This window comes from Amia ocellicauda, chromosome 22 (genome assembly GCF_036373705.1).
Source record: "Amia ocellicauda isolate fAmiCal2 chromosome 22, fAmiCal2.hap1, whole genome shotgun sequence".
Classification (NCBI taxonomy): Eukaryota; Metazoa; Chordata; class Actinopteri; order Amiiformes; family Amiidae; genus Amia; species Amia ocellicauda.
The window spans coordinates 15,949,256-15,973,306 of NC_089871.1; the positions used below are offsets into that span (position 1 = coordinate 15,949,256).

At 39.6% G+C, this 24,051-nt stretch overlaps 2 protein-coding genes across 2 annotated transcripts; both read right to left on the reverse strand.

Annotated features, from left to right (window-relative positions):
- Window positions 1–3,461: 3,461 nt before the first annotated feature.
- On the reverse strand, window positions 3,462–6,321 carry mpv17l2 (MPV17 mitochondrial inner membrane protein like 2). Its single transcript, XM_066695831.1, has 5 exons — window positions 5,786–6,321; window positions 5,437–5,598; window positions 4,989–5,065; window positions 4,741–4,869; window positions 3,462–4,451 (listed from the first exon to the last, which is right to left on the reverse strand). Exons 1-5 carry the CDS (start codon window positions 5,970–5,972, stop codon window positions 4,356–4,358), a joined length of 651 nt encoding a protein of 216 aa, XP_066551928.1. The 5' UTR covers window positions 5,973–6,321; the 3' UTR covers window positions 3,462–4,355.
- A 1,752-nt stretch (window positions 6,322–8,073) lies between these two features.
- On the reverse strand, window positions 8,074–13,797 carry ifi30a (IFI30 lysosomal thiol reductase a). Its single transcript, XM_066695479.1, has 7 exons — window positions 13,578–13,797; window positions 12,212–12,406; window positions 11,587–11,661; window positions 11,210–11,296; window positions 10,537–10,689; window positions 10,185–10,253; window positions 8,074–9,967 (listed from the first exon to the last, which is right to left on the reverse strand). Exons 1-7 carry the CDS (start codon window positions 13,716–13,718, stop codon window positions 9,908–9,910), a joined length of 780 nt encoding a protein of 259 aa, XP_066551576.1. The 5' UTR covers window positions 13,719–13,797; the 3' UTR covers window positions 8,074–9,907.
- Between the last annotated feature and the right edge of the window lie 10,254 nt (window positions 13,798–24,051).

A 24,051-nucleotide genomic window follows, 5' to 3' on the forward strand; every position in this document is an offset into this window, starting at 1 on the left:
CTGCTCAGCTACTGTTGATCAACCTCCAAATAAGCGATTGGGTTCAGTGTTTTCTGTGGAGAATGTGTCTTTGTGGATTAACCCCTTTGTTTTTTGAGTGTTGCTGGTTTGTTTTTGGATTTATTTTTGATCATGCATCAGCTGACGACAGTACTGACGTACTAACGTACTGTTTAATTGGTTTACATTTAATTTTTATTTTATTCTGTCAATTTTGAGGGGGAAAAAAATATATATGGGGGGGGGAAGACCAGTTCCTTAACTTATTATGCAGTAGTTTACACAATGACTGTAAGGAAAAAAAAAACTAAACAAAACCAAAAAAAAAAAAAAAAAAAAAAAGTGTCAAAAATGTTAGATTGTGGACATTTCCTATTCTGCTGTATATGTTGTGAAAATTCAATAAAAGTAAAAAAAACTAATTTGTCATGGTGATGTTTTTGACTCCATTTGCCGTTTAAGTATGAAATTGAAGGGAGAGATTAAATGTTAATCTTAGACTAATGAAGAAGGAATTTTATTCTCGGCAAAGATGGTGAACATCAAGGTGTATCACTCTGTGGGTCTCAGGGAGTTTAAGGACCAAAAATTGTTGTTTTTCTAAACAGGAAATGTTATATTGTTTGCTGTTTTGGTGTGGCCCATGAAATGAACCCTATTCGAGAGCTGCTGGTGGAAAGTGTACCCTGATGACCCTCCATGAACCTTTAACTAATGCCTCCCAGCCCTACTGAAAGCGCTGCCCCCCCCCCCCCCCAGCCCTCCAAAGATAGCTGTCTGTCCCTCTCCTCAGCTCCACTCAGAGAGGACCTCCCTTCCCCAGATTTGTGAGGTAAGCCTATTTAAACAGATCCATGGCCTCTTGGGTTATTTTAAGCCCTTTGGTTCTGATGCTTTAACATGAGTTCAAATGAAGGCAGCTGCCCATCTGCTCTGGATTGCTTCCTCGGAGCTGCTGGCTGGTGGTAAGAAGTTATCCTTTGGTCACCTCCTCACCGCTTGACTAGGAGTAAGTAACAAACCTGGGCCAACAACCTTCTATTGCTGTCTTCATGTACGTATTGCCAGGCCTCCCTATGTGTTTTTTGGGGGGGATAAATCTTGGTCAATTGCACCTGAATATTGTTCAGACCCTATTTGATGAGAAGTTGGATGAGGGTTCAGCTAGTTCTTGTGGTAGAGAGACATTACCAGAGGAAAAATTAACAACAAAAATTACAAATGTTCAACACTGCTTGGAGCATTAATCTTTCTGCCTTGACAGTTCTGCTTCATACCTTGAGATCCCACAGTGAACAGTCCAGGGAACACTACTGATCAGATTTAAAAAATCTGTTCTTTGAACATCTCAGGCATCTCCTGCATGGAAAAATGTTACTAAAAATGTCTGAATATCAACTCCATGGCAGGCAACTATGTATCCCCAGCTGACAATGCTGCTGACAATATGAAAAGGATGTTCAATCCAGTGTTGGATTGAACCAAAAAGGGGATTAAAAAATTAAATGAATAAATTGATAATGCCTTTGCAATACATGGCTCAATAGAACAAGCATATCACTTCCCTTCCTCCATCTTATTTACAGGTAATTATCAGTCACATTAAACAGAATAGCATGACAGATTCTTATTAAATTATAAATGTAATGTATGCATGGTGTGTTCATTAAGCAAATAATGTGAGTCTGAATTAGATTTTTTCAGTAAGTGGTTCTGTACTGACGGAGTGGGCTACTGACAATGCACGGAAACTCGTAAAAATTCAATACGTGATTTTACTGTAATTATCTTCCCTCTCAGTGCCAGTTTAAGGCCCCCTTTTTACTGACAACAGCACACTTTTTAATGTAAAATAACTAATAATTGTATCCCCTGTCAATTGCTGAAGTGATTCCTATAAACAAATGTTATCCCGCAAGATAGTCTACCTCTAACTCAGCAAATGCCGCAGCAGTAGATTTCAGCCAGTATTCCTACCCCCTCTGTAAAATCATACTTCTTTCTGTGACCAACAGAGGGCAGCAATGCATAACTTAGAAACTGGGAAGGTCGCATCAAAAGCCACCTCACTTGTGATGGACTGGAGTTTACATATACAAAAATCGATAGACATTAGAGGGTGAATTATGCATCCAAAAAATCGCCGCTTTGGAAGCCAACCTCACTTATACACCTCATGAAGTTATGCATCTTGCTCATGGTAACGCAGTAAACCCAGCAACACAAAAGACTTAAGCAAGTCTTAACCACTGGACCAATCCACCTACATTTACCTGGGCTTCCCAATGACACCATAATAATGCATGGAATAATTCTGTTACTCACCATATCTGAGAGTGACAAGAACCCTGCACTTGAGTTAAAAAACAAAAGTGTAAATGGATATCAGAATTTGCATGTAAAAATATACTGTAACCCTTATATGTTGCTTTGGATAATTGGGTCATCAACATAATAATAAATCCCTTCACTCTTTTGCACTAAGATTTATGAGCGAATTAGGCATTAGGACTAGAGGGCTTGAATAGAAATGTGCATGTTTGTACAGTAAAGCTTATCGGATGAAAAGGCTACGATTCCTTCACACCCAAACACTGATCCAGGTGTTGTCCAGTTCACTACACTAAGTCCAACACAGACTATTTATCACAGGATGCAGCCAGCCCTCTGGGAGCAGTTGTAATGAATACCTGTTAATCTGTGGGAGTATTACTTAAACGATTAAGAAAAGGATCATCTCGAATTGCTACTGATCGCCCCTGGGCAGAGCTCATCCCTCAATCCAATTTAGCTCTATAATTGTATGAGAGGCTGTGTTGCAGACGGCATCCTCAGCCAACGTAGCAGCTCTCCGCTCGCATTGGGAATAGTTCTGCATCTCAACCCTTAATGCAAGATCCATTACAAGACTTTCTATGAACTGAAAAGAAATCGCACCTCTTTGAAGCTGTCTGCATGCGAAAGGGGCTGGATTCGGCTGCACTGGTCATGGTTCAGCTGATATCCACAGTATCGATGCACTCCAAGGTTTTATTCCAAGCGGGAAGGGGAAAACACTTTCACCTGATTACCCTTTGACCTTTGGCTCCAAAGCCTCAAGATTCCTAAGAGGGTTGCCAAATTACAGTTACTTACACCAGCGAAACAAACACAGTTGAAATCTTTGTATTTCTCACCTTTTTCTTGTGCCCCCTTCTGGTCATCTATGTTCTTCCTGAATCTGCTTGGAAAAAAAATAACTGCTGTAAAAGTATGAAAGTGTGCATACGTGAGTCATATTGGGATTAAAATCATTCAGTTTTACACTTGATACCTTCAAAGACAAACAATCCAGTCATTATTTGGAGGTCACCTAAACCATCTCTTCATACATATAGCAAGGAGTGGGTATAAATGCAGAGACATGCATTTTATAGACAAATCAGTTATGGTTACACAACATAAAAAATGACAACCATTAGTTTCAGAAGTGATCATTTCTACGACCAGAATTTTTTATTTTGGCTTGTTCAAAACATAGACACATATGATTATAAAAACAATATGATTAATAATAAAAGAGATATAAACAAGGCAGCTTAAAACCAATTAGTTGCACCATGCAGATAAAAACAGCACTAAGATCACGCAACTGCCCATCGAGAACCAGTGAATGTCGAGGACCACCTCTGCACACAAGAATCTTTAACTTCGGAGCGGGCCAGTATTACTACAGTCTCTTTCTAAAGGCGAGGTAGAGGAGTACACTCACAAAAGTGCATACACAATGACGGTGATTGTGGATTGTGGACGGATTTTGGCACAGATCAAGGCACCCACGTTTTATAATGAACAATGTCAAGAGGAGCAGTCTTCTCAGGCTGGCACTTTAAGTTCAATCATTAAAAGTTACTACTCAAAAGTCATCAGAGGCCTGGAAAATATTCCTACAAATGATTTCTGAGCTAAAAAAAACTAAACAAAAAACAATTAGTCAATATTATTTTCCAAAAGTACATCAAATTATATATTGTATGAAAATCAAAAATTATCTTCATTTCAAGTAAAGAATTTGAAAGATCAGCCCCCACTCCCTTGTATAAAAATAGTCAATTGATATGATACTTACATTTTCAATAGGTCTTCATATTCTTCTGCAAGGATACTAGATTAAAACAGTCTGCAGACAGAATGTACTATACTAATCAAAGGCATGGGCATTTTCAACACATTGCACCAACCCCAAACTGACACCCAATGACAGCTATTGATGAACCATTCACGTCAGTTATGAAAACCAAAAACTGAATTTAATTTTAAAAAGCAGTTCACTACACAAGATATTACTCTGAAATCCTTGGAGTGCTTTTGAAGGTCTAGAGTTTGTCTTTCAAGCACTGTGTAGCTGGTACGGACACTTCTGTCTCCTTCTCCTCGCTGGCAGTATTGGGGTCTGCGGAGGGGTCATCAATCTGTAAAGAGCCATCGGAGACCATTCACTGCGGCTGCTTACATTTAGTCCAATTAAAGAAGTCAGCATAATTGGTCAAGCATGTTTATCCAAAGTCTGATTCAAGCAGAGATTGAGGGATGTTTCTGGGAGAGTTAAGACTACCATCCCACCCCACCATGCCACCCCATATGTTTTAGATAAAAATGTGATGTGGTTTTCAGATTTGACCTACTTCCGAGACACCACCGGCCAAACAGACGCTGCCAAGTGGAATGAACATGAACCAGAAGACTTATGAGAGGACTTACTCTGTGTTTGAGGTAGGAGAGGTAAGTGTCCCATCCTAATGTGATTATATTGACATACAGCACCCGAAACTTGGAGGGCAGGAAGTAGAAATTTATCATCTGGGCCGCAGGCCACACACACCAATCAGCCTACAGAGATGGGGATAAAATCATTCTTATTAGATTCCACCAAATACAACCTCTATAATATACAACTAAGAAATAATCACTCAAGACTTTACAACCGTGCTAATGTGTGTTATGCTTGCCTTGTAAAATTCCCAGAATTTCGCCTTAAATTCATCCCAGCTGTCCTGCACTGTGTGGCCCTCCATCACTCCCATTCCTGGAGAAACACAATTTCTGTTAAGGACTGCATGGAGCAATAAGACGAGCATTATACAGCACGGGTTCAATTCTGAGCTGGTACAAATTAGTTCTAACATTCTACTAATCTAGAACCAAAGGTGTATTATCTTTAACATGATTTAATACCACGCCTGAGTGAATTTAAAAACATAATGGCTTGAAATATGTGACACTGTAGTCTTGTAGCATCAAAATAGCAATGCTCTATGTCATTTATATATTTGGCTCCCATTGTAAAGCAAATCTACTAGGAACTAATACAATGTAACAATACAAGGTAAAGCAAAATAATCAACAGTTAGCATAAGACCATCATATACATCCAGAAGAAGTGGAGACCTGACTTACCCACAAAGTACCAAGCTCCTAGAGTTGGGGAGGCAACCAGCTGGTCAATAAGGACTTTTTTACTGACAGTTTTCAAGGCCTTCCCTACAAATATCCTGTCCAGGTACAGGTACCAGTAATGCAGAAACGGCCCCATCGAGCACCCAACAGCAAACATGCGTCCTGGGGAAACAACATGGGGTTTGCAAAGCCGGTTTAATGCATATAATTTCCCCGATAGCCAAAACATGTAGAAGGGGAGGATGCAAACGATGAAAGATCTAAAAAATAATTTGCCCTTCACTGATTTATAGTGATATTGGTTATAGTTATATCATGTAAATAGTTTCCCTCTATTTAGTGTACCTACCTGTGCGGAACCAGTCCCGCATTTTCGCCGGGTCTCTTCTCCTCTCCCGGGTCTGTTGGACGCAATCCCCGGCAGCCAGCATCCCCCCGCAGATCACGGTATTGGTCACAATCAGGTACCGGCCCCTGAAAAGTGGCTTCCAGCAGCCAGAAATCCGGACTAGGAGTTGCTTACCCCGGGGGATCATGGTTTCTATCTACGGCCACACCGCGGAGGCACATCCACCGACTGACCGGCCGCACGGAGGTCGCTTTGAGTCGCAGGACGCGTCAAACTGTCAGCATCAGCTGCTCAGAGGGAAACCAACGCTGTTTCTAAACTGCAGGGATCTTTTCCAGTTACATAATAACAGTATCTTCAAAATCCTAACAATCTAAGCTGCCCGACTGGACGTATCTTGAATCAATCTGAAGTAATACCTCAACACATAACCTTCGGCATCATAAATGTTACATAAACTTCAATTTCCAATCCACCGCGGACCGATTCATCCCATTGGGTTACACGTGTCTGACGTGTTCTGTATTTCCTGACAAAAACAGGAAGTGAATGGTTCCTTTTTGATTGACAAGCTAGCGAACCAATGAAAGAGTACAACACTGTTTATTGCGCAGCTCTGTAAGACTTTTAATACAGAACTGTTTAAATGAATTTTCCTCAAATGCTTTGTAAGGGTAATAACATTAGCAAACCGCTAAAAACATTCCTGTCCCAGTGTGCACTACATGAAATGGTGGGACATAATAATAATACTATTGTACAAACAGCATTGCTGCAATTGAACAGCAACCAGCTTTTCAGTTTAAACTGTTTGTATAATATATACTGTATATATAGAGACAGAATGTACTAGATTTTAATCGTTCAAAGTGTCATCCTATATATTTTTAATTTATTTTATTCTAGTTTGAACCACGTGACCTTTGCCCTATGCTGATGCTTATTGGTCAAAACGTTTTCACTGCATGTGAGTAAGGTATAGGAATACAGGGAAGGAGTAACTAATATTGATTCCAGGTCTCATCCGAGTTATGTGCCTTAGAAATCTGTTTCAAGAAAGCTTAGATCTCACTAACCTACAGTTTGTACACAATCTGCTCAGGTGTAAACAGGTCCAGATGGCGTAGCCCACCAACACTGTTAGTCTCAAAGGCCTTAAGACATTCCAAAAAACTCCACACTAACCAAACAAAACAAATGAAAGCAGGCACAAAACAGAGTGGCATTTGTCCTCAAATAGGCCCAGGCCTTGCAGTTTGCTTGAGGTCATCAGGTTTATAAAAGCAAAGGTCAGTCAGCTAAAGGCTCATTGGAAAGGAGGTTAGACCCACAAAGAAGCCTTTAAAGTCCCTAACTAACAGCCAGGACTCTGCCCTTCTTATCAATGCCTGACGTGTGTGGAGCTCAGATATTGCTGATGTAAGGTCACCTTTTAAGAAGCCCACAGGTCAAAACCACACACTTCAGTTTTTTAAAAGAGACCTTAAATTCACATTTTAAAGTGTACATAGCAGCAATGGCAATCAATGTATGATTTATTTAAGAACATTAACATAACACCAGGATGATCTCAGAACTCCTTTGATTGATCTAGGCCTACCATAAGTGAAAGTCTAAGAGCAGGGGAAACACTGGAGGCTGTACATGGAACTGATCACTGCTTAGTTTGGTAATAATCAGAATCATTCATTAAGCTCAAAGACAGGAAAACACACAACCACCAACCTGGATTACTAACAGTACTGTGGAGGAAGACTATGCAAGATGACCAAGGGCTAGGATGCAGTCAAAAGGCCTTTGTTGACATTATGTGCATTTCCTTTACTGCAGCTGGTTTCTTCCGACTCACTGTCAGTTTGTTTTATGGAATAAAGCACTTATCTTCCCAAGGACAACCTCAAATGCTAAATCCAATCTCGGGCAAAACTCCAAAGATCCTGACTACACAGTGCTCGTTTTCTGGCCAGTCTGCCTATCGCTTGCTCTAGGAAGGCCTGTGTTTTTAGCTTGAGGTGTCGGAGACTGTCAAGGGATTAGGAGTTGGGGGAGTTTACTATCATCTGTTCTTCCCCTACTTCTAGCTAAGTCTGCAATTTGTAGATGTATAAATGGCTCCGGGGAGATCACTCTTGCACTCTTAACAGCTGAAGAGAGCATGACCTATGGGCTGTAATTCTAGGGCAGTGATCTTAAATACAGCAGATCAATCTCTTATATTTGAATGGAGAGATTTATTGCTTAATACCAAGACTTTACCAAGAAAAATTGCAATGTCAAAAATACAAAAATGTGCATTTCATTTTTATTTAACATTTCAGGTGTAAGTCAGTAAGTACTTAGACAGTGTTGAACTTTCAACCAAACTTACACACACTGCATGTGGATGTGTCATTTTTGGGATATATAAATTGAAAGAGGAATAATGGCATTCCTACACACATTTCTGTATTGCAAACAAATCACCTAAATGCACATTTCAAAAGAGACATTTTGTGCAGCTGTACACTAATGACAGTCTTAAGACATTTACAGTCAAGTCACACTCAACTGAAACACAGCATTTTTAAATGCACCTTTGATTGTTAAAAAAAAAAAATATATATATATATAGACCATTGTGTCCTTTATAAAAAACAAACACTGGGAAATTATAAAAGGAATTTCATTAGAAAACAAAAGGCACCAGATTCATCAATAAGTTGTGTATCACACCGAGTCCTCACTTCTCCATGCTGGTCTTATTGCATCCCATTAAAAAAAAAAATAATAAATCCTATCATAATTTAGTGTCAAGAAACCATGGTCTGTGATTTTACCAAAACAAAAACAAATGATCCCACCTTAGGTTACATAAACCAGTTTATGTGCAGACTCAAGATATTTCCATAGAACATAACGAGATATTGACCAGATTGCTCCCTTTACTTTTCAACAGTCTATAAAACTTAAATGTTAATGGATCAATAACAGGGAGCTGAACCTTTCAGATCTGCAGAACAGAGAGATGAAAAAGCCACAAAAAAAAAAATCAAATAGAGGGTTTGCTCAGAGTTTCTGGCCCTGCCAAGTACACAAACTACAACAGACAAAGTCATTTATCAAGACCAATTCTAAAAACCCTGTAGTATTATAAATCATGTGGACATCGGTTAAAACAATCCAGTTTTGGAATATGAAGCTCAATGCACCCTGTACACATTATCTATTTCAGTGCAGAAGAGACTTCAGTGGGAAAGATCAAGGGCAGTGGCTGCAGTAGATTAAGAAATCTGATTGTATGGCTCACTGAACATTACGAATAGTGCAATTTGACTGCCCACCACCTCCCAAAAATAACTAACCAAAAGTGCTACTCTGTATATGTGCTTGTCAAATTTTGTCCTGGAAAGCCCCAATGTCATAGAATAAAGGGCAAGTCAAAATCTTACATCTACAAGAAACAATGACTTTAGGAGATTCAGAATAGTGTTTTGTTTTTGTTTTTTAACCCCTGAAGGATGTCAACTACACAGACATTCAAAAACAAAAACCCCAAATTGCAGATAGCATCAATCTGGGTTTGGTAAACCTAACATCAACCAGAGAATTATACCAAATTAAACGTGAAATGAGACCAATCTAAATTGTATTAACGTTTTAGGGACATTGAGGGGAATTTCCTTAAACTATAATGCTCTATGGAACATTTATTGTTCCAAGTCATAGTAATCTAGTATACATATTCCAAAACAAATCTGAATACACGTTTTCGTCATTATCAATTTAACAAAAGGGTTTTGGGTGCATACTGGTATGTATAGGGAACGTACTCGAACTATCTGCAGGGGCTTCTCCATCATAGTAAAAACTGGCTGCTTTTTTTTTTTTTTTTTTAATTGTATGGGTGCAATTAAGCAGGCAGAATTGGTTGGTTTACTGGGGTCAGGTGGGCCATTAATGGATAAGAGTGATGTAGCAGCCCTGTTGTAAATTTTAAGAGGATCCAAAATGGCTTGCAGTCTAGTGCAGTAGCAAAACAGTGTTGACTAAAGTATCCACTATGAAGTGGCAACCCCTTGTGTTTTTCCCTTACACATGGAAGAAAGACTCCCGATATTGATACACAACAAACTCAATTCCTGTTCAACAGTAGTTTTTGGGCTTTGACTTCTTCCCTCCACTGCAGGCTGGTGGCTTATCCCCCTAAACAAAAAAAACATTTCAGGATCACACGAACACAAGGTGGTTTCCAAACACATCCTACTCTTTAAGTAGTGTCCTACTTATGATTTAAATTTAGCTTTTTCAATTGAGGTTGTACACTACTGCAGTAACATTATAGCTTTAGGAGTTCTCTAAAGGTTTCCCTCCTAAAATAATTTCAAAAGAGGAAGCTCCTGAGGTCCTATAAGTTACTCACCATGTACAAACTGCACACCATGTTGAACAGTGAAGCCATGGCCTTGTCCTGGATGTCGTCAGTGTGTTTCTGCAGGAAATATACATCTTTAATACAGCAGGACTGAACAGGACACTCGAGACCCTTCCACCCCGCACACCCACACAGAAAAGCCGGATTTTCGTTTTTGCTCTGCCTGAACTCGGAATGACTCAATCCTGATGCTAAATCCCCCATGGTTTCCCCAAACCTTCATTGGACATTTTAGGGTGATAGGATCCCCAATGGCTGGAGCCCAGAAAGTGTTGTACTACATCAACTGATCAGCCGAGAGCTTTTACTCACAACAAGCAATGCAAAAGTGATAGCTTACCCCGTTCACCGTCACCCAGGGCACATACTCGTGGGGTGGTTGCAGTGCCTGGGTCATCTGGGCATTGAGATGCATCAGTTTGTTCCCCTCATCTCCGTTCACACAGGACATGATGGTATCCCACTTCACATCTGGGTCATACAGCTTCAGGCACTGTCAGGGAAACAGACAAGATCAAACCTGGGCTCTGGAACTCCGCTCTCCCAGGGGGGGAAATTAAAATTAAAATCTGGCCTTCAAAACCACCTGAGCACTTAAAAGGACGGATTATTCACGGTCTTGGTCCACTAATAATTTCATAATCTAAAGGGCCAGACTGCTGCAATAAAGACTTGGCTCATTTTGTTCATAAACAGGGCTGCTCAACTGCTGTGACAGTAGGGGCTTCACACAGCGAGGACCCCACTAAGAAAAGCATTAGTCTGCAGTGCATTGGGACCAGATCAGTGCAACCTTGAATGAGGCAGTAATTACCACAAGAACACAGATGTGGCCAAATGTTGTTCTCTTAGTGTTTTTAGCTTTTAATAACTAACCCAGTCAAGCAGTTGCAGAAACTGCTAGAGCAGATGCAGTCCGATCCTACGTAAGGATTCTTGCAAACGAGGCAGAAACAGTGGAAAGGGGAACGGTCTGCTCATACAAATCACCACAGAAGAGCTTTAATACTTACGGTCTCAGCAGAACCAAGGACATCACTAGACGACTCCATGCAGAAAATTATGAAGAAAGCATATTTTGAGGAATTCATAATGCAGGTCTAGAAAGGGAGGTGGACAAAAAGCTATACATCTTATTTGGCAATTCAATAAGCACAAGAGAAAAACAGTACTTCAATTATCACATGAGCACACACACAGCATTATCAAACCCATTACACTAAACATTTATCCCAAATATCAACTTTAGATTTGAGAAATGTTCATTTGCAAATTCTTTTAGCCAGACAGCACCGATTTTTGGCCAAGGCGGGCCACCTGGCCTGAACTGAAATGCAGTTTTAGAGAAACATCCAAGGCAACCAGAAATGGTTGTGAATCAACTGCTCACCTCAATCATGTTGCCCTTGCACTCGTCCTCTCCATGCTGACATTCAAAGGTATACTTTGACCCATTTTTCTTTTCCTGGGGAAGGACAGGAAAAAGCTTAGGAGAAACCTGAGACAAAGATAGCTGATTACATATGCCACATTGATCTAAACAGGTTTTCAACAGATTTGTCAAGAATGACAGCAAGTACCGATCAAGAAAATATAAACTTTTGCCACAAAGCAAAATGAGATCCTAGTTTCTTGACTGGTGACAGTTTAAGCTACTAGAAAAATAAATAAAACTGGCCCCAAAATTGCTTCCCGTCTATCGGCTCACTCATATACTCCTTTTCAAGGAGTCAAGGATCTCCTTACGTTATGGTATACTACATTTAGCACTTTATTTTGGGTTGTTGTAGTTTTAAGCGAACTGCACACACAAAAAGGCTCAGTGCAATACAGCAGGCTTAATTTCACAACCTTTAGTGCAGTGCTCTCAACAACTACTTACCTACACATTTCTGATTGCACACATTTTAACTTCAAGAGATTGAAATACAGTGCTCCCACATAACGAAGCTGGAACATGTGCTGAAATGGGCCAGAATTTATTTACTCAAAATAAGATTGGAATGAGTGCTTACTAGTGCATTTCCAAATGGCACGAGTGTCACATTCATGATTTCTGCGAGCATCAGCCAGGTCGGGAACAGCTCCAGAACCAGGAACTCACGGCAACCACCACACAAGCTCTCGTAGTACAGAGCCACCTCCACGCCAGGGGCGGGAGCTGTGTGGGGTTTGTGGAGGCCACTGAACTCCAGACACTGCTTCTCCACCTGAGGAAATAAAGCACAGTGTTTTAAGACTTAATGCATGGGTACTTGGGCAGTTCACCCCCCCCCTTCCCTGCCCTGCCCTAGATTGAACTACATTGCAAGCAGTGGAGGGAAACTGCTGAGGACAGCTCTTTAAGGTCAATTTGAAGAGACACAATGATACAAATCTATTATTGTTGAATCCACTTCTCCAAAACAGTTCCACAGCATTGCGACACTCTCTGATAGTGCCCGATTTCATTTCCAACCACATATGCATAAGCTGCTCTCCAAAATGAGACCCCCCCGCCTCCTTCATTGGTTAATCCTGAATGCAAGGCTTTCATATGGTTTCAGACACTCTATATGTGGGGAAGAAAAAAAAAAAAGTTGCATCTTAAAAGCTTGAGACACCTGCACAGACTGAGGAGTAGCCATCTGTGAAACTACCATGTGATTAAATTTAATCACAAGAGCGTCCTTCCGTCAGGTACAAGTCATTTGATTTGCAACTACTCCCCCTCCCTCTGAAAAAAAGGTCTCATGAGTATTAGTCAGTATTGTCAAGCAATGGAGCATATACAAGTGAGTCTTCAAAAAATCCCAATAAGACTCACTGGCTTAAATTTCAATAGGTCATCCAAGTCACCCCAAAACATACATATTTTAACTACATAAAAACAATTGTTTAAATTGTAATCAGCTCCAGATTTGGATTAATGAACCATTTGAGAGAGTCACTAAAACGTCTGCAATGATGACCAAGTGACGGTTGCCGTTTGTGCAGCAGGTTGGTTTGGCGCACAGGAACATGCGCTTGGGTGAGTTCAGTTTCAGTCATTCATTATGTAAACACCTTAAAATAACACCTGGAGGAAGTGTGTTAATAACTTATGTAAAATTATATCCTTAACGGAAAACACAAACGTATGACAAGCCAACTTTAACCCGAAGAAAAGTTTAAATAGCCCCTGTGTAACAGCGGCTCGGATCAAAGCGGATTCCCACCCCCCCCCCCATCCCAATAGACAATTACTGGAACTTACTTTTTGTTTGGTCTAAATAACAAAAACAAGCAAGCAAATAAAAACGAACCTCTACAATTCATAATTAGACCGCTAGGGAAACGCCATCCTTTATCCAGCACAGAATCCACTTACACAAGGCGCTCCCCAACACTTCACTCACTCACCCCGCATTGCGCCGCGACCTCCGGCGAGCTGCACCACTGGGACGGCGGGTACGTGCACAGCGGTGTGGAGAGGCTGGTCTCCACCGTCCACAAAGCCACAAAAACCAGGAGAACGAGGTGCTGCATCTTTACAATCACCATATAAAAAAAAACACGCACTGAAGCGCTCCTGCCTGCGCTTAGTTTTAATACCAGCTACATACTGCGACTCCGCCTCCCGCTTCCTGTACGCCCGCAGAGCCCGTCATGTGACTGCGCTCACCTGACCCAGCGTGACGTCAGCGCAGATGTCCGCAGCTCTGCGCGGCTCCAGCAATGGGATCGCTGGAATTCTGCACATCTGCGCTGCACGGACGCGGGGCACTGCCGTTCGTAGCCCGTAGGGGTTAACTGCGAATGCTGATGTGAGGGAGGACGAGTTTAACCCGGTTAAATATTTTATACCCCTTTGCAAGAAATGTGATGTAAACAATTAAGAATAAAGAGCAAACGTCACTGAGGGACACCTAATCACGAGGGAGTCGGATAGTTGTTTTTTTATGACCACAAAGACTATAAATGTAAGAATACTGTGATGTTTTCGCCCTATGCTAATAAAACTACTTATTTTGACTACCTTATTTCATTGCAACGTCGTCATTACTGCTGCTACAATAAAAGTAAGAAAAAGACCTGCAACTGCAATAATTATAACACCAACAGCAAGTAGCAAATTCAAAAACAGTGCATATCAAACAGAGGTCTTAATAGAGCACCAATACAATGCAGAACAATAGAGTCTTTTGATTCCAGGGGATCTGTATTTTGTTTCCCCTTCAATATCAAATGCAAGGACATTGTCTGGTGCTCAGAAACCAATTGTTCCTAGTTCTGATATACTTCTCTTGTCCGAGAGAGAGACTAAGCGCATTTCCCGTGCTCTCTGTATTTCTGTGTTGCTTTGTGCACAAAGGAGAAGTGGAGCATTAGTTTAATACATGATAAGCGATTATATTTTGTAAGTCGCCCTGGAGAAGGGCATCTGATAAGACAAAAATAATAATAATGATAATAATAAAGCGAGGGGCAGGGGGGAGGTGTGTGGTGTCTTCAATAATGATCAGATATCATGGTGAAAGAGGCCTAGTTATAACATATGGTGCAGTTCTATGACCCAAGAAGAGAATGTGCTACAGCTGGCCATTTACCCTAACTTCCTCATGTCCTTCAGTTTATTAAGTACTGATTTAATCGGGGCATGGACTCAACAGGGTGTCGAAAGCACACCACAGGGATGCTGGCCAATGTCGACGCCATTGCTTCCCAAAGTTGTTGAAAATTGGCTGGTGGTGGACCTCTTCTCTGAATAGCTCATTCCATCTCATCCCACAGTTGCTAGACTGGATTGAGAGGTGGTGACTGTGGAGGCCACTGCAGTGAGATGAATTCATTGTCATGTTCCCAGAACCATTCCTGGACAATCTTAGCCTTGTAGCATGGGGCATTACCCTGCTGAAAGAACCCATTCGGAGATGGATACACTGCTTCCATGAAGGGATGCACCCGCACCTGATTGGCACCTATGTTTAGATAGCATGTAATCAAATGTTGCTCCACTCGGATCAAGGGACCTAATGTGTCCCATGAAAACACACCCTACACCGTCACACTGCCGCCACCAGCCTGCATTGTTGAGCCCTGGCAGGATGGATCCATGGACTCCTGAGGTTTTCACCAGATCTTGGTCCTCCCATCAGCGTGAAACAGCAGGAAACAGAATTCCACTATTACTCGGCTGTTATTTGACTGACTGTAGCCCATCTGTTACTCTGTTGTGTTAGCCTCTTTGGTCTCTTTCATCAACGTGCTGTTTACGACCAAAAGATCACCATTGGCTTGATGTTTTTTAGGTGCTGGCACCATTTATAGCCATGACACGTGCATGAAAATCCCAGAAGGGTTGCGGTTTCTGACATACTCATACCGTCGCATCTGGTCTAGCATGCCCCATTCAAAGTTGCATAAATCTTGACCTTGCCCAGTTTCCCTCTGAATTGCACACACACTGAATCCCTAGGTACCCCTCTACCTTTTAAAAACATAATCTGAATGTGTGATGCTGTCACTGACTGCACAATATATTTCTTGCAAAGGGGTTACGAGGACGAGGTTAGGGAAAAAGCTTAGTATGAGAACTTGAACTAAAAGTGAAGGAATATAGGTAGGCGTGACTCCGATAAATGTCAGTGTTTTTGATTACTGCAATATTTTGAAATCATTGCAAGCTTTGGCAGAATATAAAATGTGATTTTAGAGGGTGGTACAGTAGCATCTGATGGCATGTTCAAAACACAGTTCTATATGGAAAAACAACTAAGTGTTTGCAGGTATCAGTTCTTAATCTGGCTTTTGAAATTGACAACAGTTCCTTGTGAAGATGGAGCTAGCGAGTCCAATTTTGACGCTTTATTGTCTCAGTTCACATTTCAGTTCCTCTTACAGGGGAAAAATAAGACTAGACACAACCGTCAGAGAAACGCAACATTTTAAAACAAAATAATTTGAGGCCCCGGAGTTCTCACCATCCAATGCCAAGAACTGATGATTCATTATTACTCACAAGGCCAAAGAAAGCTGATAAGAAGTACGAATGCAAGCAAGAAGCATTGTTTAATGCATCTGCTGATGGATAATATTGCCCACATTATCTAGCGTATATAACTCCTGTGATGAGTTCTCATTCTTCACAGTGTTTCATCTCGCAATAATGTTATCTCCTCATTAACGCCTGCTGTTATCAAAAACATACACTTTAGATGTATTAGCAAATAGCAAAACCTCTATTAACAATTAGGCAATCGTGTTATGCAACACTGAGGTACTAATTTATACAAAACTAAATATTAGCGGTAACACCCTTTGAACATCCAGGCCACTTTGCCCTGTACATCACCTCCCTGAATTTAATACTGCAAATCCAGCATGAATTAACTGTGTGAAAGTGAGAATACAAATGTTTCCTTTCTCTTCCACAAAGACAAAGTGGAGCAAATCTGACAAGCAAACTGCACTTTTCCACACATATGAAGGACAAGCTTTCTTGTTTGATCAGCCTTTTAGTTTTTTTTTAATAGTTCAAATGTTGTTCTTGTGCAGCGTCCTGAGATGCTTTTGTGTATATGAGGTGCTATAATACATTTTAATTGATTGATTGATTTGATCCACCATGGTTTATTTGAACACGTAAAAGTAAATAAGGTGGCGATTGTGTGGTGGTGGTGGTTGTGGGGTCTTTGGCGGCACTGGTATTTCCCCAATTCTTCATAATATACTTCCCCACACTGTCAGACCCTCACATAGCAGCAAAAAGGGAGCAGTACTTGGCAACAGTTTATTACATTTACTTCCTTGGATGCCCTAACCAATCACAAATTCCCAGTTAGCGATCATCCTCTCACCGCAGCTGAGCACATGTGTTTCTGGGCAGAACAGCTTTTTCACTGGGCTGATTTGACTACGCTAGTGAATGCGCACCATTTACAGAAGTAGAGCAGCCGCAGCCATCTACCTATAGAGCGAAAAGTCCCTACATTTCCTGCCATCTGGAAAGATTCCAATGTAAATAGAAATGGGACAGAAAGTGGAAATACCCCCTATACCATCTACTCGCCTTCTAAGAAATCATTAGGGTGACAGTGCCACTTCTATAATACAGTTCCTAAACCTGATAAAGAATGCAAATGTACTGGTGTGGCAAGACTATTTAATCCTCTCCCTGTCTCTCTCTCTCAACAGAAGCCAGAGTTATGGGCCAGAGAGTGTGAGGAGGAAAGCAGAGCAGGCAATAGGAGGCTGAAAGACCAACTGTACTATATTCATTCTCCTGGTCAGTGCCTTGTTGCTTTATTATTTCAGCTGTGGATGCCTTGCAGAGAAAAACCGTGAGGACAGGAGATGCGAGCTTCTGTTTGCTTTGACTTTTCAGCATTCCTTGCTTGTGTGTGCATGCAACTCATCATGCGCAAAAGGGATCCTATTTTTTTTTTTACAGTTCCCATATTGGCTTACTGGTTACCAAGAGTGTGGTGGCTCACCTTTGCCCTGCACAGCAAGTTTTAGGTTTGTGTCAATTTCAGCTTTGCGTTGGGCCCTAGAAGATGCTGCTGCTCCCTTCCTGTAACCATGTACACAGTCCATGGACCACCAGCAATCCTCAGATCAGGTTCAGAAGCCTAGTGCTAGACTACAGCCCAAAGCCCTACAGAGGTAAGTGGTAGTAAACAGTGAAACCAGCAAAACCAGACTGTTGATGGACATCAATCAAATAAAACAAGTGCTTACTGTATGCCCAAACCTTTGACAAAATCCAACCTTCTGAAGACTGGAAACTTGATTACTGGCCAAAGCAGGGACCAAAGTAGAGTCATGCAATGTGCCTTCTGCGATGACAGTTGTTTAAAAATATGTATCTTATTTTAATGTTTTGTTGATACACATCAGTATCTTTTCCTTTAATTTCATTGCCGAATAGAATTTTGAACTTGACTAGGCCGCAGATGTGCAGGACTGTCAAATCTCTTCACATTTGATTGCAAAACACATTAAAGAATATTAAAGATGAATCACTGGGGCAAAATTTGGAGTTCTGTTATAAAAAGAATGATGCATATCAGAAATATCAATGAAATATTGTGCAGGTAGCTGAGCAATGTAGATCACAAACTAATGCATGAACTGTGGACCTGAAAAGTATTTTATTTTTTGTGTGTGTAAAGTTAACTTATGCAGTATCCAGTGCAGTGAGATAAATTGTTTTCTGCTGAAGCTGGGTTTTATGTCAGCTGTTACCACAGTTTGTTGTGTAAGCAGATTTTATCTGGTCTTCAAATCAGGTTGAGCAGGTTTAAAGAAAATACTACAGGTTACATCACTTCTAAAGAATCAGTGTTAGGAACACAGTCCATCAAATACCAGTGTTGCTTTTGTGTAATTAATTCAGTTCATAAAAGTCATGCCAAGCCACTGTCTCGGTTGAGCACTGTGTATTTCAAAAGCAGATCCGTTCTCGCACACTGCACTGAACACAGTGGTGAGGCTCAAGGTTGTGTGGTAGTTTGCCAAATTGCCCAGGGTGGCATTTCCTGAATCTACTTTTCTGTATCTCAAAACCCTGACTCACCATGACCCTTGAGTTTGAAAAGGCAGCTTTGTTCAGTGCCAGTAGGCAAACACAAACAGAAAAATAAAAACATATAATATTTTCTGTAATTCTGGGCCATACTAGTCTAATTACATACTGTGCACAATTATTATATATATACAGTACTACAGCCTTGTCTGAACTGTCCTTTTCAATCCTTTGGTTACTTGTTTAATTTGAAAGACAGCAAACATTTGTAATATTTATGAAATGGACCACTGAATCCATTATAAGTCTTACCTGATTCTGTTACTAAGAAAGAGGTTTGAAACGTTTTATACTCCACTTATAAACAACCTTGATTTTTATTTAAATAACCACTTCAAAATGGAAAAGATTCACTTTCTACTTATACACAATTGTCAAAGCAAAGTGAAATCAACATCTGTACAAGCACTATTCGATTTGTACCGCTAGAGGGAGCCACCATGTTATTTTTCATTAAAACTTCAATAAATTGGGTAACAGATTAAACAAAAAAAAAATCTCAGTTGAACTACCAGTTCTCTTTTAATCCTTGTTGTTGTGAAAGTTTAAATAATAATAGTTATACCACTCTGTAAAGCAAACTGGTAAACTTTGATATATCTTTGTGTATTATGCATCACGTTTCTTGAACTTTACATTTACATGAAACCAAAAGTGTGTGGAATAGAAAAGGTCCAAATGCCCACTTCACTTTTCTCCCACAGAAATAGAAAATTGAAAAACCACCAAAATAAAAACCTCATCTCCGAACCAGATTTTCCATTTTTATTTTTAAAGTACCATACAAAACTTAGAGCACCAGTCTGAATCAAAACACATCATTCCTGCGAGCCGTATACACCGTAGAAATCCTGTGTCTAACTGACAGACTGATAAACAGAACAAAAAATGTAAAATAAAAAATAAAAATCAGCATAAGTACATAAGGATTGTGCACATATCCATCAAGTTCATACTGGATTCCAACAGTGCTCCCTCTAGTGTTTAATTGCACTTTATAGAAGTTCAGATCTTCGCTAAACTACTCAACGTACTTCCCACCAACCTATTATCTCAGAAGGGGAAAAGAAGAGTTTCTATGTAGCCTGAGAGACTAAGAAACAATATCACCAATAGTACAACAGAAATCACCATACATTTGCAGTAAAACAACAACGACACTTGCATTTGATCTTATAAACAAATGAAAATGGGGGAAAAAAGCAAAAACAAATGTGGTGTGGTTTAAAAGTTTTAAAGCAGGGGTTTGGAGCAGTGTGCAAATTGTGTAACCATTTAACCTGTGCTTTAAACTAAACAAATGTATATCTGAAGCACTGATCAATGAATCGCCACAGTCAGGGGCTACATAAACTGAAGATCGACTTGAGACTGTCAAGTTACCTTGGGAACCAAATAACCATTCCTTCAGAGAGGCTTTTTCTAAAATAAATCTAAAATATTATATATAGATATAACCAAGGGCTTACACTTCATTACACTGCTAGGGAGTTTAATATTGCTAGATTTCATGTGACTGTTTGATGCCAGCCATCCGTTATCCGAATAAATGGATGAATACTGAAACTTGCCATTTGTTTAATATTAAGTAGACCAATCAGATTAAAAAAGGAAAGAAAAAAAAAAAAAAAGGGTCCACATGAACTTTTAGTGCAAAATCCTGAATACACTGGAGGCAATATACCGGTGTTGTTAAATGGTTCTCAACAGGCCTGTTTATGGCAAGATTTTTGGCTGTGTGACAGCAACACAACATAAGGTCATAGTGCACGGCTTTATGATTATTCATTTTTGTTTTTGTAAAACTCAGGGGAAGAGCCTGGCTTTCCCAATGCACTTTAATGGATGGATACTCCCAAATTTTACATTTAAATATTCAAATTGAACCTTAAGAGAAAATAAGAAAAAATAAAATAAATCACTCAAGACGTTCTCCAGCTTGCTTTTAATTACCTGGATATTCAAATCAGCACCATATTATGAAAGTAATACTGTAATAGCATTTAAAATGCATCCCAAAACAGTCCCAATTAGTCATGACCTTTTGCTCCTTGGGAAATCCATAGCAGATGTAGTCACTGTTTGGCTGATTTGGAAAGTTTTTTTTGTTTTGTTTTCTTTTGCCCTCCATTTCAAAAGTAGTATACTATTTTACCCACTGTACTTCTTTAATCTTAAGGGAGCACTGTTTCACAAATAAAAAACTAAAACCAAATGGTTTTAAACTTCAAGTTTAAAAAAATAAGAGGGAAACACAAACTACAGCCAGAGATTCTTTCTACAAACTCTAATGAACAGACCGACAGATTCATTTTCAAACACTTAAAATTTCTATTTGGTTAATTAGAGATCGTAAACAAAAGGTATCTAAAAGTATGGAAAAAAAAAAACACTAAACAAAAAGTAAAGTTCAAGCTAGCTTATTTCGTAGAATCTGTCAGGTTATAAACGACAAAGAATGAAAAAGAAAAACAAGAAAACATACACGGCTTTTAAAAAAAAGCCAAATCCATTAAGAGACCCCAGTCAGAACTCAGAATACGTCAAGTCCCTCGATTGTTTCCTCTCCTCTTCCAGGTGCCTTCAGTGTTTCACAGGCAAGAGTCTGTTTCCGCTTTGTTTTCATTCACTATCAGGAGTGTTTCTAAGCCTTCTCTTCTATTTGAAGTCAGTACCTAGTCACCAGAAACGGTAGGGTGGGAGGAAAACAACCCTATCTTTCAAATAAAACCTAATTTCCCCCCAATTCCCCTCCCACCCAAAACTAACCCCAATTAACGTGTCTCTGTAGTGCATTCAGCAGATTTAAACTATTGGCAATATAAATGCCTCCCCCACCCCTCAACCCCCAATGTGCACACTCTCAGGCACGCACATGCACGCATAAACACACAAACATTTGATGGGTGCTTTCCTGCTCCAATAAGGACAAAAAAAGAAGAAATCCCATCAACTTATATTATGAGTCGTCGTCAAACCATACAAAACTAGGCCTGTGCCAATCAAAACGAGGCAGTGAGGGACAGCTTTAACAATCAGGGTCATTGACAAAGGAGCATGATCTTAGCTTGATAAAACCTCATGTCTTTTGGCTGCTCCCTTTCATTTATTATAATAATAATAATGAAAAAGTGTACACAACTTGATACTTTGTCGTGAAAATCTGTACGGCTACTATGATTACATTTGTCTGGTTAACGTTCAGCATCTACAAATTGGACAGAAATATCAGCATCAGCGTAACTTTAAAGAGTGTAATTTGGCGATCCGATTCCTAAAGTGGCCGAGATGGAAGACAAAGATAAACTGAAGCACATACTTGGACACAGACAACTGAATACATATGTAGAGTGCTGGATAACAGTTTGCACACCTTACTTTCTTTCCAATGTAAAAATATTTAATTGACACTAACATTCGTTTGTGAAATGTAGGGGCATAATAGCCTTCTCAACATCCTTAGAAGGATGCGTAAAATGTGTTAAATTTGACAATGATGATGGAAATGACAATAAAACTATTTAAACTTCTAATAAAATAAAAGGATTTGTTCAAATGCTTCTCCTTTATTTCTGAATCTGTAGAAGTTTTATTTTTTTAAGTTCAGTGTCTCACAATATTCACAAGTCTAATCTATAAAGTGGACACTGAACACAATAGTTTAATCATGTAACTATACTATAGGTACCAAGGAGAATTGTCATATATAGAATATACATTTCTGTATGTCTTGTGTGTTAATACTTTCAAGGTAAATCAACACATTCCGAAGCTGTTCAAACTGATCCATCTCTCTCTACATATATATGCATGTATGTGTGTAGATGTAAGTATGTAAATTAGGGTAAAGATTTAAAACATTTCCACTTTTCTCTCTGTCCTGGACTGCATAAGCTGATGCCTTAACTGAAATAATGGATTTGTGTTTACCACTGAAGACGTTGGTGCCCATTTTAAACCAAGCAAAATGAGTATGAAGTTGTGGGATACAAATCCCCCGCAACTCTCTGGCCGCCCCCTTTTTCCTTTTAGATTTTATCCAGCTTGGTTTCTTAACTAAAACATTAAGAATTTCACAGTTTGTTCCAAAAGTTTGTTCCGATTCTATGCCCAAAATTAAAAAGACAAATACTTCCACTGAGTTTACAACATGTCGGTACTGAACACTTTAGCTTGAGATGGCTTGGTGCATTGACCACGGTTTTCCCCAGTATTCTGGTGTCCGATTACCACACCACCTTCCTGGCAAGTTTAGCCCATGCGCAGTCCTTTGTTGGGAAAAAATCTAAATAAACAAAAAAAAACATACCAAACCAATTATTTTTGTATACAGCGAAGAACGTTTAAGTACAACTTCAGTCCATCGAAAACAAAATACAAGAGCAGACGCACACTCCCAAGCCTCCAGTGTGAATTTGGAAGGAAAAAGATCACCATCTGAAAACCTCTTTAAATCCCTCAGCCCTGTCCAGAACTAACAGGCTTGGGTGGGCTGGTAAACTCAGCTCAGATTAACGACACTACCAGAGAAGTCAGCGAGAACTGAAGGAGCTGCTGTAAAGATTGTGTTATTGTTCACGGTAATCCCAGTTCGTGACTGTAAAATCAAACTATTCAATCAAAACTATTCACCAACAGATCTTCCTTAGGTAGAATTGAGAAGCCTCTGCAAAACAAATCCTTGATTGCATCATGTTTTTATAATTCACAATTGGTAGGTGTATGTCCAAAGGCTAATGTTGAAGCAAAAAAAAATAAAAAAAAAAATCCTACGAATGGCTACCTTCCTGAAATAATTCAAGCAGTTTTTAAATAGTTTCTTTGGCAATACAGTTTGCTACCGATACAGATTGCTTTATGAAGCGATTCATACAATAATTGGTGGAAGAAAAAAACAAATCAAGACACTGTATAAAATGAAATTATTTATATATATATATATATATATATATATATATATATATATATATATATATATATATATATATTTAAACTGAGCTCATCAAGTTTATTAATCAAATTCTCCTGGCCTTTATTTAATTGGACATAGGGGGTAGTTATTTATTTTTGCATTTATATATATCCTGCCCACAATTTAAAAGAGAGGCTTAAATCCCTGTGGAACAGTTTTAGGAACAGGAACAGCTGTGTGATCCTTACAGAAATTGAGATAAAAATAATTAATACTAAAAGTACTTTATTTCTCCATTCTGTTCAATGTCTTATTCCTTTTGAAATGTCGCTTTTCAAAACAATTCTTGGCAACTAAAGTGATACAATTCAAAGTCCTCCTTTGTGCAAAGTGTC

Excerpts from the sequence above, each read along its gene's own strand:
- mpv17l2 (XM_066695831.1), bottom strand. The coding sequence starts at position 5,972 with ATGATCCCCCGGGGTAAGCAACTCCTAGTCCGGATTTCTGGCTGCTGG. Across the intron at positions 5,599-5,785 it reads GCGGGACTGGTTCCGCACAG|GACGCATGTTTGCTGTTGGG; the intron begins GTAGGTACACTA and ends TTGTTTCCCCAG. Across the intron at positions 4,452-4,740 it reads TCTCCTACCTCAAACACAGA|ATTGATGACCCCTCCGCAGA; the intron begins GTAAGTCCTCTC and ends GGCTCTTTACAG.
- ifi30a (XM_066695479.1), bottom strand. The coding sequence starts at position 13,718 with ATGGTGATTGTAAAGATGCAGCACCTCGTTCTCCTGGTTTTTGTGGCT. Across the intron at positions 12,407-13,577 it reads AGGTCGCGGCGCAATGCGGG|GTGGAGAAGCAGTGTCTGGA; the intron begins GTGAGTGAGTGA and ends TTATTTCCTCAG. Across the intron at positions 11,662-12,211 it reads TGCCATTTGGAAATGCACTA|GAAAAGAAAAATGGGTCAAA; the intron begins GTAAGCACTCAT and ends GTCCTTCCCCAG.